This window comes from Stigmatopora argus, chromosome 3 (assembly GCF_051989625.1).
Source record: "Stigmatopora argus isolate UIUO_Sarg chromosome 3, RoL_Sarg_1.0, whole genome shotgun sequence".
NCBI classification, from domain to species: domain Eukaryota; kingdom Metazoa; phylum Chordata; class Actinopteri; order Syngnathiformes; family Syngnathidae; genus Stigmatopora; species Stigmatopora argus.
The window spans coordinates 8,951,547-8,968,919 of NC_135389.1; the positions used below are offsets into that span (position 1 = coordinate 8,951,547).

At 38.3% G+C, this 17,373-nt stretch overlaps 2 protein-coding genes across 8 annotated transcripts in view; one reads left to right on the forward strand and one right to left on the reverse strand.

Moving 5' to 3' along the window:
- Window positions 1-13,942, reverse strand: part of rassf7a (Ras association domain family member 7a) — a 31,861-nt gene extending 17,919 nt beyond the window's left edge. For 3 of the 7 annotated variants that reach the window (XM_077596420.1, XM_077596419.1, XM_077596414.1), the window contains exons 1-2: window positions 13,812-13,937; window positions 11,980-12,085 (exon numbers count right to left, since the gene is read on the reverse strand). The gene's annotated coding sequence lies outside the window, so the exon portion shown is untranslated. Of the gene's footprint in view, window positions 1-3,477; window positions 3,833-11,979; window positions 12,086-12,901; window positions 13,277-13,811 lie in introns of those variants that run through there. The other 4 variants (XM_077596418.1, XM_077596415.1, XM_077596417.1 and 1 more) reach the window with 4 other exon arrangements.
- Window positions 13,943-15,130: 1,188 nt separating this feature from the next.
- LOC144071694 (uncharacterized) lies at window positions 15,131-16,879 on the forward strand. The gene is made up of 2 exons (XM_077597020.1): window positions 15,131-15,254; window positions 15,611-16,879. The coding sequence occupies exons 1-2, from the start codon at window positions 15,240-15,242 to the stop codon at window positions 16,769-16,771; spliced, it is 1,176 nt and encodes a 391-aa protein (XP_077453146.1). The 5' UTR covers window positions 15,131-15,239; the 3' UTR covers window positions 16,772-16,879.
- Window positions 16,880-17,373: the final 494 nt, after the last annotated feature.

A 17,373-nucleotide genomic window follows, 5' to 3' on the forward strand; every position in this document is an offset into this window, starting at 1 on the left:
TTTTCCATGGCTTAGTTTGCAACATTTCTTCTGTGAATGTCTACTAACTGATTATTGGAAAGTATTCTAGGCTTGGATTACGAATACTACAGGAGGACCTCATTGAAATTGCTCTCGAGCATAAAGTGTGGGATAAAGTGGCAGAAAATAGGAGGTGGGAAAATTGGTTGAATTTCGCAAAACAGACTATTCTATCCTTTATTTTGCACAAAATTACTTATGGTGCAGTCAATGGTTATGTTTGCTGTTGTATTTGTGCACTTCATGGTGAAGCTTTAAATCTCATTATACATGTGTAATGACAATAAAAAGCATTGAAGTCTATTCAATTGAGGACACGCTTATGATTGCAAATAGCTTACATTGATTCAACACAAACACAATCAGTCTGCATTCATATTGAATTATAAAAATAATTCACAAATTGATTAATTTCGTCAAACCTCTTGTTCAAATTAACCCAAAGTGTCAGAAAAGTGGGCAAGTCAGTCCAATGCCACTGCCTGTCCCTATCCACATAGCTGGTTTTGTATTTTCAAGTTTGAAGGCAGACATTTTTTCTCTCATCTGGGTGATTTGACCCCCTCTCCTTCCCTTCTAACCCTGGCTGTGGCCTTTGGCTGAGGCACCTTGTTATTTACTGCCAGAAGATTTCTGTGTGGACAAAGTCAAAACAGCATGGTTGGTTGAGCAAAGGAGCAACCTGCTGCTCGCTCTCACACACAGAAGCGACGTGGCCATCCCAACAGGGGCAGAGATGTTTACTACACTGCAATCACCATGGACAAGAGGACAAATAGACTTAGACATCCATAACCCCTTTGACAATAAATGTCTGCCCTGTGGAGGAATTACAAGAAGAGATATGTGGGCATGTGTTTGGTCATGTGACAGAACAAACAACCAATGACGCATTCCCCCATCAAAGACAGTGACATTTTACCCCTAGAAGGTCCTAGCAGTGTTCTCAAAGTGGAACTTTATGGTCAGTTAAACTAATTTGGGAACATGACCTTAGGTGGACAAAGCTCTGAAAGTTCATCCTAGAAATCAATTGTATAAATCTGACCACAAACCAGCTTACATTTAGGGATTTTGACAAGGAACTCCAAAGACTCAAACTTTATAAACTGCAGCAAGTGTGTTTGTTGAGCATTTTACTACAGGACTTTCAAGTGTCAATGACTGAGTCAAATAGGTGGTGACACATTTTTCCATATATTTTTACTGTATAAAATATTCCTGCGAAATCTTAGCAGATGCCAACGGCTAATGAATGTTTTTTTCCAACAATATGTTTGCAAATGCATTTTAAAAAGATCTAAAACCATGACCACAGTGCAATTTCTTGCCTAAAGCCCTTCTTTCCACTCAGTAATCCTAGACTCCCAGCTCAGAATGCATAAGTCTGTTGTATTTGTTTTTGCCTTAAAAAAATGAAAAATAAAATAAAAAAAACAACAACAGATGAAGTCGAGCTTGCTGGGCTGAATGAATCATTTTTTAAATTGTTTTGTAACCAAACCGTATTCTACTCATTGCATCTCTGACCTGGGAGATAAGAACCCCTCCCACACAAAAAAAGTGATAAATAAACTGGGTTAATTTTGTATTTGAAACGGGTGTGAGGAAGGTTGAAGGAGCTGGGTGTGAGTTGAGAATGTGATGCAAGGAGGAATGGATCAATCTTTTATCACTGCAGTGTACTTTCATCCCTAATGGATCTGACATGAGCACAGCACTGCCTCCCATCCCATTGCACAGGCAAAGGAAGGACACATGGTGCAAGTACTTTGAGCGTAAGAAGAAGCTACATGACACACACAGAAGCTGGGAAGCGGTTTGAACCACACTCCCAAACTAATCATACACTTGAAACATATACATATTATTTCGTGTGCTAGCATCATCCAATTACCTCTTGCCCTGAGTGCACCCATGGGAGCTGGTAAACATGGCCAATAAGGGTCCAAGAAATGAAGTCATTTCACAGCATGAGAACTTACTTTGTAATTTCACATCAAAATTCCAAAAGCTATCATGTAGTGCATGACCAGTCTTGCTTTCTTTTTTATGTGAGCTGAATGGCAGAGAGTTGATGGAAATTTATGTAAGCAGAGAAAGAGCAGTAAAATAAATAAGTATAGAATATGGCACAGTGACTCTCAAATGATACTAAACTCTTACAATCCTAAAAGGGCTATTCAAGGACAAAAAGAAAAGTCAAACCTGTGAGGAAGTTGTACAGAAAGGAGGAAATGGGCACTTTCAATGCGAACAAAAAGTTGGATCCCAGCAAAGTACAACAGTAAAAAAAATGCTTGCTGCATGATCATGGCAGATTCTTGTCAATTAAAGAGAAACTAAATACGGAAGAACACATTGTATGTATGCCCTTGCAACAACTTCCAGTTTTCTAAATGATGCGGGACTTATTTGGGATGTGAATACTGTTGGAACAGAGTTAGACAATGTAAAAAAATAAGTAAAGACTACATGATGTGAAGAGAAAAAAAAGATAATTCCGGCAGTTCTATTTGAAAGAGAAAGTACAACACAACACAATGTGTCAAATAATGGTAAATAATTCAAGTGGACATTGATATTATTAGATTGGACTTTTACAGCAAGGGCACACAAGACTTGAAGTGGTAATTATAGGTATGTTAAAATGAATGAATCAATCAAGATCTAGCTAAAGCATTAAAAGGCTACTGTTAACTAACAACACTTGGTCGTCAAGCCTTGTTGCGATTTCACAATAGATATAAATAACTCTGTCTCACATATGTAACATGGGAATCGAAAAGAATGTAGGTGGAGAAGGTTCCAATCAATATCCAAAATCGGATAGAAATAAATGTTAGACTACTGACATCAAAAGTTGTTTTTTCTCTTGCTTAGGCAATGCCAAGGATTGTTTGGATTGGCGCACGTAATGTCAATGTTTAAATAAGGTTTAACACAAAATAGTATTAATTAAAATAGTGTTTGTACCACACAAACAGTTATATGCTGCACTGAACTCTGCCTACGTCTCCAATGGATTAATCTTTAATACCCCAGTGTTAAAAGCAGCAGTCAGTGTGTGACTACAAGTAACATGCACTTGTCTCATAGCTCTTACAGTGAATGTTTCTTTTTGGAGTAGAAAAAAGACATTGACTAAAAAAAAATACACTCAGGGAAGTCAGACTCATTACAGCACAAAGCCAGCGGTTTCGCCCAAACAGGTTTGAGTCGTTCATACAGGAGTACTTGCTACAGACAACTGAAAAGGTATACTTTGAGGCATGGCAAATATTTTTGTTCATTTAGAAAGGTGCTTAAGAATATGATGGATAAGGTGAAAATATACTCATTCAACTCTGTGACGCAAAGTCACACAACAGACAGCTGACTTAAGAGAAACTTTGTTGTAATGACATTCAAATAAGCAAGGACATTCAAACTAACAAAATAAACCTTTCAACTTACCAAGAAAAAATATATTTTCACTTCCTTTGGTTTTTTTAAAATCCAACTTCTGTTTGGTCTGTATGTGTGAAATCCTTTACACCTGGCACTGTAGCAGACTCCGTCCAGTGTGTGTGACAGGGTTTCCGTGCATGAGAGTGGAATTGTCTGTAGACGTGTGTATAAAGAGAAAGAGAAAAGGACGGTGACAGCCAAGAGAAAGAGGTCAGAGGCAGTCGAATGTGGTGACCGAGTGATAGGATTTGTCTTCAATAGTTTTCGCTCCGTGTGGCTGCCTGCCTCAGGAATGCACTGCTCCTGGATGTCTTCACCACAGTCAAGATCAGAGCGCCTCGAAGAGTTCTCTCTCTCTCTCTCTCTATCTCACTCTCTGTCTGACTACACCCCTCCTACTCTCTCACCCACAGAGAGGGACACGATCAGTCACTCCTCTCTCTGTCACCCTTTGTCCCCACCCTTTCCTGCTTTGTTGACATCAGGTATCTCCTCGCCTTTCAGGTAAGAGGGTTTACAGCGGCACGTTCGTTCTGTATCCGTTTCCACATATTAACTCGTTGTTTTGTATTTAATCAACGTGCATAAAACATGAGTCAATTAAAGAGCAGCTGAAAGTTATTGTACACTCTATAACATGAGCTATCAAAAGATCCATCCCCTGAACTTGTGGGGAGAAAGCAGCTGTTAGTGGATATTAATCTGTCAGGTGACTTTTGCGCTTACTTTTCAACAGAATGACATTACTGTCCAAGTGACGAGGGGCAACTGACAAGTTGGTGTGCATTTTTCTGTCTGAGTTAGCCAACGACTTAACCAGAATTCTTCATTTAGGAGAAGAATCAAATCAAAAGCCTTTATTGTCATCATACACAGCTGCGTATAACGAAATTGGTGAGCTCAATCTAAAATCCATTAATGGTTGCACACATTAATTGGAATTAAATTATTTCTTATGAAGATAATACATCCATGATAGAGTACATTGACAGCACGAGCTTGGCCCTGGAATGGATTGTGCTTGAAAAATATGGGTCAACTGTAAATTCAACTTCGAAAATAAAATAATGCCAACCATTTCACGTGGGAGTATCTGTTCAAATAAAAACCTTAGAAATTCACCACCGCCCAAACATGAAACTAAGACTGCGGACTGATACTAAACCTGATACCATCAATACTCCTGAGGAACAAGGAGTGTTGCTCATCATGAAACTATATTAGCTATGGCATATTGTATTATACTATTCACTAAGATGTACCCTACTGTATATTGAAAGGCTATTGTAATCCTTCCAGGAATATAAAACATATATAAAAATCACTCTCTCCATGTTGGGAAAGACGCAAGTATAGCCTGGACTGTTTGGTAGGGCAGATATTGAAAATCAAACATTCACACATTTAGATTCAGCACTAGACAATTTAGAGTCATTAATGAAACTAAATTGCAAGTTTAAGGAATATAAGGTGAAGCCAGAGTACCCTGGGAAAAAAACTATGCAATCACAGAGAGAACATGATTTTTTTCAGAATTCCATTATAGTTGTGCATCCTTGCGGAACTTAAAGATCAAAGGCTCTTATACCTTTTTCTTTTCTTTTTTTTTTCAAAACTTGCCAAACTTTGTTACACTTTTAAGCCAGAAGGGAGAGATGTTTCATAAAATACAGTTCTTTCAATGTAATGCAAATGAGATGCAGATTTAATCTAGGCCAAAGTCAAAACCTGCTCCATATTATTTTAAAATAACATTCAATGCAAAATATTCTAGACAGACACACAACAGCCACATAAGCAAATGTAAATTATGTTTTTATATGACAAACAGCAGTAAATTGCAAAATGCAAACACTAGTGTACAATCCTAGCTTCTAGTGACTAGATGTCAAACTCATTCCAGAAACGGCCAAGTGGGTGCAGGTTTTTGTTCCAACCCTCCAAGTCGACACCTTCACACCAATCTGTTCTCTTACAACTGTAATAATTTGATTGCATTCAGGTGCTGCTTCTTCCAGCAGGCTTCCTCATTGGCCTAACTGTCTGCACTGTTTCAGTAGAGAGGAAAACCTGCAACCACTTGGGCCTTTCTGGAATCAGTTTGACACCTGTGTAATCTAGTCAAACTGACCCAGTGGAGAAATGTTTCTTTTCTGCGGGCCACTTTAGAGTTCTCCCTGAAGCAATGCTTTTGGCACATCTAAGCTGTGCTGTCAGACAAATCACTTAAAGAACAGTCATGAGTAGAAGTCTCCTGAGGAATTGCTGAATCAAATCCGAAAGTGATAAAAGGTTAAGGTGCTGTTGAGTGGTGACATTTTCGAAGAGCAGAAAAGTAAGCACATTTGGATCTTGACCAGCTACAAAGTTTTAGAGGAAGATATGTATTTCCATTTTCAAATCTTCATAGAATGCTCTCAAGGGCTTTTTGTGAAACTCCCCAAATCTTGCTTCGATGGCTTATCATTCGGAAGAGAGAAACAAAAGAGGACTGCAGAGGGTATAGTAACGTGATGTGCCGGATTAGCAGACCAAAGTCTTCTAAGGTTTGCTGACACCTTCCAGGAATTCCTCAGGGCACCTCCTCCTGCTGTGCCTCTTTAGTCCACCTTCCTCTGTCAAAACTCACAAATCATTCCTCGATTTAGCGTGACTCAAACATTCTTGAAACACCCATTCCTTTGCTCCCACTTGCCCGTCCTTTCTCATTCAGTCAGAAGGAAAACGAAAAACCAACATTTCTAATCACGCAATACAAGGCCAGTAATATGCCTTAAGTAAGCACAGCATGGTTGAGATATCCAGGGGTTTTAGAGGTTTAAGGGAAAGTAGCAGGCATAGGGAAAGGTTTGGTGAAAGTCTCTTTGTTGGCCTTCATGCACCATTAATGAATACCATAAAGCCCAGATACGCTTTGCCTATCCCCATCTTCTGTCTTGATAACTCCACCACTACTTCTCATTGAGTAAAGTTTTCACAACTTTGCCAAGCCAACTGGTAGCATGAAGTATCATCGTACTGCAAAACACGTTACACTAGGACAAGGGTGCTTAAAAGGTCACTCGTGAACTCGATCCAAGGTACTATTCGTAGAACCAGTCTATTAGTTTCCTTTGGGTCTCAACAATGACTCTGTACCACGACTTTGCAATGTGCCCAGCGCAATCCTCACATCGCAGGACATGTGATATTTTCTCCGCAAGCTTTTCTTACGTGTGGATCTGACAGGCTCACCTATAATAAATGAGCTGTGACAGCTACTCGTTAAGTGATACATTGATCTTGGACACTGGAAAAGTGTGCGGCAACTATGCTTCCGTTCGGCGCCCATTCTGCTGATGAGCCGTCTCAGCTGGCCCTCCATCTGAACTCAGTGTCAAAGAGCCCAGCAACCTATCAACTTTTATTTAGGTATTTTGAGAGCAGCAGCACGGTTCTCTCATGTCTTGCAACGCTATTCAAAGTGGAAAGTAAAGTTGAATTGTACATTTGTGGTTATCTGTTGGCTCCTTGAAAAGTATTCTGGAAAAGGATTGTGGAGCAAAAAAGTGTGAGCACCCTTGCACTAGGGACACTATACGCCAGGAGTGGCAAAGACGTGGCTCTCAAGGCACGTGCGGCTCCTGGCCAAAATGAATGCGGCTCTTTGCTTCTTATCATATTTTGTATATACAGTGGTTCTTTGCCTCATTTCATGTTTCTGTTATTTTTATTCTCTTAAAACACACTCAAATTCATCAGGGCCCATTATAAAACAAATAATAAATTATATTAAAAATAATTTGGCAGATTTGCTTTTTTTATGCTGCTTCTGACGTAAGCCACCGCCAATCATCTCTGCGCATGTGGCTCTTTGACTCTGTTTCAAATTTTTGCTCTTTGTGTCTAACTTGTTCGGCACCCCTGATATACACGAAAAACCAATGTTTTCCACTTTATGCAGAAAAAAAAGTTCCCAGTGTTGTATGTCTGACGATTGCGTCACTTGTTGAATGTAGCTATGCCTTGTGTAATATCATGCTTTCCCCCACTGAGTGCAATTACACTCTTGTAATTTAAATTCACCACATTCTACAATGAAAATGAACTAAGGCACAATGTTATTCTTGCCGACAATAACATTGTGGAAAAAAAACTCCTGTTCACATTGATACAAAAAAAGAAATGTGGCATTTGAATTGAAGAGAAAACCTGGGACAGGAAAACATGCAAACTCCCACATTAAGGTCAGAAACCACGAGGGATTATACCTCGATTGAACTCGATCCCAGAACTGTGAGACGGAAGTGAAAACCACACGTTCGCTGTGTCCGCCCTATTGTTTAAACTTTTTTCTTAAAAATGTTACCCTCCAAAGCAGAGGCTTCTTGTGAGATCTGAAAAAATCCAGATGGTTATGTTTTTTCTTTGGAAGTTTGTCGTAGGCTTGACAGCCTTTACATTTTTAACTAATTAACTAAAGTCTTTGGATTTGATTGGAAGATACACCTGTAATACACTGCCTTTGTCCAACTTCATGAGAAAGTTCAAAGAAAGACACGAAATTAGGAATATAATCATCTACTTGCACAACTCTAAAAAGATTGGAAAATAAGAGGGCTGGCAGCATCAGAGGATTGTTTTTCTTCATGGTGCGTGGAAAACATGAAGAAATCTGCCAGGATATTAAAGCCATTTTACATATTATTTAGTCCCAATTTTCAAGCTTTCCACTGCCACAAACCTAACAGGCAAATGTATCGCCGGTCATATTTACATGCCTTTATTTACATGCCATGTTTTTTCAAGTTCACAACTACCTATTTACATTTACAGGATTGCAAATCAATCGGCATATTGTTTTTGCATTGCAACCCGATTACCCAGGAAGAACATAATACACAAATCGGGTCATTTCTGCATTTCTCTGAATTCATTCCACTGTTAACAAGACATGATGTTCAAATCATACACTACACTAATGGAAGTCAAGGGTTTAACCTCAATCCGAAAGTATTTCATGAGAACGTCCTTTAAAGAGGCTTCCCCATTGTGGGTTATCATGGTCACATATTTGCTTTAGAAAGGAGTTAACTTAGGCGTAGTTTTTAAAACCTGGAATATGAGCATAGTTATGTTTTTGATGTTTTCTTGGCTTCTCATAACTGGAGTATTGGTTAATGTTATTGGATGCATATTGCGATAGCCACTGTTCTAAATTTCTTCTTAAAACGAGTCTTGTGAAATACTTTCCTGTGAATGGCTTCACAACTTTTTAAAACTCGTGTGCCTTCAACATAATAATGTGTCCCATTTTTGAGAAGCTCATTGGAAGACACTATTAAGTTCAACATTTGACCTGATTCTGACCATTTTTCTAATCACGGGTTTTCTATCTTGTACCACCTGTAGATAAATCAGTCTAATTCAGTGCAGATTTTATAGGAAAACACCAACCAAATACAGGAAGCAATATCCTGTATTTACAATAGTCATCAATCAAATAAAAAATAATTGTAATTAACATAACCATGAGCAATGACAGCAAGTAGTTGTGTTGTTAAGTAGAATGAATTAATCCAGTTACTAAAGATAGATTTGTTGCATCGAGAACCCAAAAGAACCCACGAACGGATTATTTTCAATTGAAGGGCATTTTTCCTAATTATAAACTAACGTTTTGGCAAAGTCATAAAAGATGTACTTCAGCACAGAAACATAACTGCTCTTGCTAACCAAGACTGTGATCAGACTTAGGAACACAGGTGCTCATTTGATCATAATCCAAACACAAACAACCACGAGAGGAGCAGGAAATTTGTGTCGTTTCCCTTCAGAGCTTTAAAATGGTAAAAGGTCAGGGTTCAGAGGTGAACAAAAGCTTCATAAGCCACACATACAGCAAAGCTGAGGCCACCAGACATTCTCATTCACCATAGCCATGGTATCTCACTCACCGTTTGTCTCCACTTATCACATCTCTGTGACTCAGAAATTATGGCCAAAAAAACTAAATTATGATTAATTGTACCTACTACCTGTATTTCAGTTGATGTGGGATCTTCATCCTCACTTCAGTTTATGTTGGTAAATTTAATACGAATGTATGTGTATTTCAAATAGTAAAAAAACACTATCCAAGTTTTTCTTTGCAAAACATTAAATCTACATTTTGAACTGATAACATTACTGCACTGTAACTATAACTATTAACTTTTATCAAAAACCTGTGATTAGAGCAGGTTACCACTGTCACCTTTTCTGTTTCTTGTGAACTATGGACAGTTATGGTTAAAGCTTTGGAATTGAAATTCTTTCCCATTCTTACTTAACTTCAGCTGTTCGAGATTTCCGTTTTGCTATTTTAAGCGTTATACCAAGGCACACATTTTCAATGGAAAACAGGTCTGGACTGCAGATTGCCCTTTATCGGGGGTCGGCAAACCATTCCCTAGTGCAGAGATGAGTTGTGGAATTATTTGCCCACCCCTGCCCAAGTGGCTCCCTGGAGCTTTTTCAAAAATGTTTGAAAATTGTGGAGTGAAACATATTTTGTTTTAATATGGTTTCTGTAGGACAAAATGAAACAAACATTCTTAACATGTTACAATGCTTTAGGAATGTGTAGAATACTAAATTTCAAAATTTCTGTCAACGAAGATTTGCGTCATAGCCTGCAACACACGTTTCTATCAGCAGGGCGTGATGCTAGGCAGGTCGCTGTTGTAGTGAACAAACCAGAGACTGTGTGATGGGCCATAGATCTCAAGGCGAAAAGAGAAAAACGCATTTGCGAAACTCTGTCAATTCTCAAGTCATGACATCTTTCTGTCGGTGCCTTACCTATAATTAAACCTGATGGATTCAAGGATAGAAATACATGAGGCATACTTGACCCCTACAATACAGGTGCGTACATTACAACGTAAGGAGTAATATTTTTTACTGGGTTTTTATTCCAGAGAAAATAGGTAAGTCCAATGGTAATGATTCACAATGCAGTTATACCTTTGTTAGAAGGTCTAAACGGGAGCTTTGATTAATTTTTGGTTAATTACACAGTAAATACATTTACATTGTTTTCTGTTGTCGCTGAGTGCGAGTAGAAAAAAAATCCTCAAACACCTGCTGTAACAACAGTATTTAAAAGGTTTAACTGGACCAGTCTTGTCAGTCCTTTCCCTCTGTTGTTTTACCGGATCAAAGGCAAGCTGTAGCTGCGATTACGTGAGAAAGTCCTTTGTAGCTTCAATCATGCATGACACCCAGATGCAGCTAAGGAAAAATACTGTATGCCCACATATGCATATAAACATGATGACAAGAGTGAATAATAGAATTGTCAGTGGCAACAACACAAGCTGTTATTTTAGAACAGAGAATGTATGCCAACAGATTCACCCAATCTACAAGCTTAAAACCTGTTGAATTTTAAAGAGACCCATCACCATCTTCATCAGAAGTGGAGTGTGTGCAAAAGTGGGTGTTCGTGATTTTGAATTAATGTCTCTAAGCAGATATACAGCTCTTTGAAAATGGCCAAATGCCTGTCGATTCCTACAACTGCAAGTGGTATTGAAAACTTGGGCACACCGAACAATATTCAAGATTTTCTTTATGAATCAGTGGTTGTATGGATCAGCAGTTTGAGTATATATGGCAGACAGAATTATTTGTGTAAAAGTGTATAAAGTTGTGATGACAGAAAGAGTAATAATTTTATAAACAAAAGACAAGGTGCGTACATTTAAAATGACAGGAAAATTTGAAAATGGTCAAATTGACTGTTTTTTTCTTTTTTAGCTCTTCTCATTGATTGGCCGTTTTTGGCTGTTAAATGGCTCACACAGATATGATTACTCGAATTTGTGATATTTACAGATAAAATTAAATATATACCATATAATGTTCTTTTTGATGTAGGAAGTCCTTGGGGTAACAGGATTAAAAGCACCTAACGTAAGGGGCCACAATTCTGCGTGTATTGTTTCCATAGAAACCAAATAAAGATGCAACCACCTGGTTGGTGGAGCCCAAGAAGGGGAGCAGAGAGCACCACTTCACATTGGTTCCCATGCCAAATAATTCCAATTGGTTCATGTTTTGATTAACTACCACAATGTTTTTACCTAATGGCCAGGTTTTGGAGATGTAAAAAAAAAAAAATTAAAAATAAAAAACAGACAGACAGAACACAGATTGCAACAAGTGTTTTCTCTAACAGGTAATATTGTCATCAATTTAACAATACACCCCCACCAGTCCTCTTTAATGATCCAATACCTAACACAACCTCAATATATCTAATCATTCATTTTCACCACCGCTTAATCTTATCAGACTCCAGGGGTGCCGGAGCCTGTTCAAGCTCACGTCGGGGGAAAGGGTGGACTACGCCTTAAACTTGCTGCCAGTCAGTTTTAGGGACAGAACTCAATATATAGATACAATTCAATTATATAATAAAACATGAAGTAACCCAGAACTTTCTTGAGTTGCAATGTTACAACGTAGTCATTATTCACTCACCTCTTGCAGCCTGTCTCTGCGATTGTCTGCCTGGCGTAAGAGGAAAAGAGGGAGGCGAAGAGCGAGACAAGCCTGCTACTGACAGTCTGCGTTACCTGATCCACCACTGCCAATGGAAAAGACACAAACACACATGCTTACAGAAGCGCAAAGGGGAGGGAGCTGCTGAAGAGCAAGTGAAGGGGTGCCGCCATTCCCCGTTGCCTGGGCAACCGACGCTCTTTCAAAGAAATCATCCAATGGCCAACACAGGCAATTGTTTTCAGACAAAAAGTCACATGACTGCTCCAATGCAACTCCCAAATAGCAGAGGTGAAAAGAGAGGGGGAGACATGGTGCTTGTGGAGAGAAGCAGGGAAAAAGGCTATGTATGTATGCATGCATGTAGTATATGTAGTATGTATATATGTATATATGTATATATGTATATATGTATATATGTATATATGTATATATGTATATATGTATATATGTATATATGTATATATGTATATATGTATATATGTATATATGTATATATGTATATATGTATATATGTATATATGTATATATGTGTATGTATATATATATATATGTATATATATATATGTATGTGTATATATGTATGTATGTATGTATATATGTATATATATATGAATATAAATATAAACATTCTACATAGTCAACAGAGCCTCTCATAAAAGAAATCCCCTATTTAAAGTTAAGTTATTTGGCCCAATAATAAAGCTCATTGTATTTTTTTTTGTAATCCAAATTAGGATCGATGATAGTAAACTCAGGCAACCCGGCGGATGAGTGGTTAGCGCGTCGGCCTCACAGTTCTGAGTTCCTGGTTTCAAATCCAGGTCGGTCCAATATGGCACGGCACGGGATTATAAAGCATCAACAGAGCAACTTCAAATGTCAAATACAATTGACTCACTTTCAGCTTATCCACTTAGGGGTCACCACAGCGAAACAGTCAATCCAATACAAGACAACCTAACAAGACATCACCCTAACTTTGAAAAAAGTCCCCAATAATGAAATAATCAAGTGAATTAAACTAACCACAGTGGCTTTAAACTAACCACAGTGGCTTTAAACTTAACAATGATAACTCCACCGTGTTGTCTGCTTCAAAGCATGAGATTTCGGCCTATAAAATAACCAACTTTCCATGAAGATAGTTCCATTGCATTGCCACAAGGTGTCCATATCTACAGCATCAAGGTGTGCAGCGCAAAATTGCGTTTTGGCAAGTGCGTTAAGCGATGGAAAGTGTTAATGGCAAAACTGCACATCTTGATGCTGTATATATGGACACTTTTAGTTTAGATCATATTATTTAATTGCAGCTGTGCCCTACCTAATAATTAGGTGCATACCTAATAATTAGGTAGGGCACAGCTGCAATGAATTAATATGATCTAAACTAGTGCAGACATCTAAAAAAAATGGTCGTCATAACTGTTTTTTGCTTGATTTATGATTTTTTTTTAAATAAATGCCACTTTATAGTTCCCTGTTTACCTTATTACGCAACCTGAGAAATTCGTCCAATGTTGGCAACCCTATTTGTACATTTAATTTAACCACTAGAACGGGCTGCACAAAATCATGATGATAATAATAAGTATAAAATAATGAGTATCAATTATCACACTTCATGACGAGTGAAACGAGACAGTTCAAAGTTCTACTGAGTTTGAATCTGCAGGTGCACCACTTGTTGCATCAACGAGCGATGGGCGACAAGCATTTCCATTAGAGAATTCTATACAGAACAGCGCAATATTTCACTTCAACTGTCCACACCAACACAAAACCTGACACAAGTGATCAGAACTTACATTGAGACGTCGAAAAGCGGCGGATCAGCTTGTACACCACGATCAAAAAGCAACTTTGGTCCCTCCAGAGAACATTGTTGTCATGCTGTTCCGGAAGCGAGCTTTGTGATTTCCGCTCAATATTTCAAACTAAATATTTCAAATTAAAGGAGCTTTGACCGCCGATGGTGTTGTTATTAGCGCACTATATATTTTCCAATACTATAGGTATTACGAGGACTTTTCAACACGTTCTAAGAATCTCCTCGTGAGAAATATAATATTATGGAAGTTGCATTGTATTCAAGTGTACATAAACTTGATAAAACAAGTTCATCTTTCAGAGAATGGAATGTTCCTCCCCACATTTACATTACAAACGTTCCATCCCAAACGCGTCCGAACAAGTGGTAATTCCAGGTATAGTATTTCATAGCGCGTGAATAAAATGACTCATCTACAGTCAAAACAGAGACGTTTCCTAAGGCCAAAACAAATTCCATATTTTTTTGTATGAAGAAGGTGTGTTGCTTGTTTTCTTCTTGTGTACATTTAATTCATGTTGTATTTTCGTGTCTATTCAGGAGTGCAAATCTAGAAAACGGGCGAAGCTAGAGGTGGGTAGTAATTGCTGACGGTTGTGCTCGACCCGGGCCCAAACCCCCCAAGCTTTGGGACACTAAAAAAATTGCTTTCACCTCATGTTCTCTTGCAATAATAAAGTCATTGCTTTCATGTGCAACAATAAAGAATACATGCAGTTGTGATTGGGACTGTTTCATTGCCCATAGTTCACTGGGATAGGCTCCAGCACCCCACAACCGTCTTCGAAATAAGGAGGATTATAAAAATGAATTAATCAATTGCTGTCAATGGCGCTGAAACGTGATCCTTTTCTGACAACCCTCCCATTTAAAATTGATTTGACATCTACTTCCGTCAATGGCAGCCAGCACGTAAAGCAATGGAAAGTGTTAATGGAAAAACTGCATCCTGTTGTCTATGGCTGAATGACAACAAGCCAACACACGTTCACATACTGTACTTGAAACATGGCACGTTTAATCCATAAAGTAGAGGGGGAGCCTCATGGGTGTATAGACAATGGATTTCTATTTTTTTTTTTTTGGTTCAGTAATTGCATTTTTCCTAAGCCGTGGCTGTCTTAAAAATATCAAACCTCCAACCAAAGAAAATAAACATAGTACATCATGTTTTTTTATTTAGAAGGATGACCTTACATCACATGGCTTTGATGATGTCACAGAAAATGAGATCATCGTGTAGATTATAATGATATCATGGCTATGATGCTGTCAAACATAATATTGTGATTTATACGCTGGAGTTGAAATTCTGTAGCTTGTTAAAAAAAGTTCAACACATAACCTCTTTAAGATGGTTGTGAATCTGACTGAAAATTTCCCCTGAAGGAAGATAGTGCCAATCATGTTGCCCGATAAGGTTAGATTATCCCTTTGTTTTATTGGACTTTGCAACCAATATGACTGTCAATGATAACCTACATAGTTATTTACACATGTATACTTCTGACTCTGTTTTGCCAGTTTTTTCCAAACATTTAAGTACATTAAAGCACTGTGTATGTAAACACATTCAATTTATCTGCTAATTCTAGATGCTTTTTATTCACATTATTATGCATTATTTAATGCACAATATAGTATTCTGTTTATACTCTTCTTGTAGCACATCAAATTTTCAAAATGTATCACTGTTCAAATATTTTATTCAATTGTGTTTTTAAAAAAACATAAGTACATGAAACTTTCATTCTTGCATTCTTTTCCGTCTTTTAGATTGATGCAAAAACCACCAAGGAGCATGTACCAAGTCACAATAGAATACGCTTACTCCTCTCTGGAAATACCAAAAAAACATTGCGTGCTTTTCTGCAATCAATCACGTTTGGCCTTCAGGACAAGAAACTAACCTGCCGGCCCTGCCAACAGAGTATATTCAGAGGTAAGAAGGACCCTAACATCAAACCTGAAGACCAAGCTGCCTTGGACCATGCCACTCTGATCCCACAAATAATCGAACTCCAGAATAAGGTCCAGGAAAACACTGCCCATCCACCAAAGACAACAAAATTCAAGAGAGGTGGAAGAGAGCGTAAGACTCATCAACAAAGTACTCACTCCTCAATACATCGGGTTCCCAAACACACCAAAGAGGCATCCACACTGCCAATTAACATTACCCCCAAAATTACAAAACTGGATGTTGGATCCAAAAAGCACAATGGCCCACCACCTATCTACAAGAATCCTAAAGGCACTCAGAAAATTGCATTTCAAACAATCACTTTGGACTATGACAAATGCAAACAGAATCGACTCATCCAACCTCCACTCGAAAATGATGCAAAACTAATGGGCAAAGGTACTCCACAATACAGTCCACTGGTCCCCCATAAAACTAAAATACAGTCAATGCCCTACCAGCAGAAGAAACCCCACATTGAATACAGGAACTACCAACAAAGCGACTATTCCCTAATCCGTCAGGACTGTTATAACAGTCACCAAGAAATCACAAAGGGCCTCCAGATAACAAAATTGGACTGTCCAAATAGACAGCCTGTCCGTCCCATCCACAGGTATGACAAAAATATTCAACAAACTATTGCCCAATCCATCACTTTGGTTCCTGATATATCCCAACTGAAACAAAACACCAACAAGCCTGGTGTCTACAGAGCAATTAACAAACCCGCTAAAGTTACTCATCAAGAATTCCCAGAACACATCTCCATGGGCCTCCAGATAACTGAAGTCAAGTACAGCAAAGATCAACCACCTATACAAACAGATTCTTGCAACAAGTGCTCTCACTTAACCAGGGTGGATTTCTGTCCTGGTCTCAATCTCAATAATCAAATCCACAGGCACACTCTACACACTTGGCCAGTTGACTCACAACCCATTTCCATGTGCCTTCAGATAACCCCACTCTAGTATGGTCTTTAAAGTCCCCACCTAACCATTCAAAATTATGCTAACGCACAATTCAAGGGCATTCTGTAAACCAAAATGATTTGTCCGCCGGGAAACCACTACTATTCTGTTCAAAGGGCTTGCTTGTTCTCAACAACAAGGTTGAACGTTTATCCAGGAATTATTTTCAGAACACAGATTCCTTCAGTGGTAATGGGGTTGTTGTTGTTGCTGTTTGGACAAGCCAGGACTATACAAGTGTTCGATCTTTCACGAGACGTAAAGATACAAAACAAGAAGTAGAAAGCCACTGTCTGTTTCATCTACTGTACCGTACTGTAGCTTCAAATGAAATGTTACAAAAAAAGGATTACTAAAGCAGCTGGAATCAAAGGAACATTTGCAGAGACATACTACTAGTGTGACAGTGAACCAATTTACTCTTTGCTTGTTATTTTGTTTGTAATTATGACACTAATTATCTCGTGCTTCTGAATGGGGTTGTGAGTGAAATAAAATTCAAAACTGGTGTCGAAACTATTAGTTCTGAATTTAGTTACTAAATTCAGAAGGTTTAATTCTTGTAAATCCTAGATTCTGCATGACATTGTTGGAAACAGTTG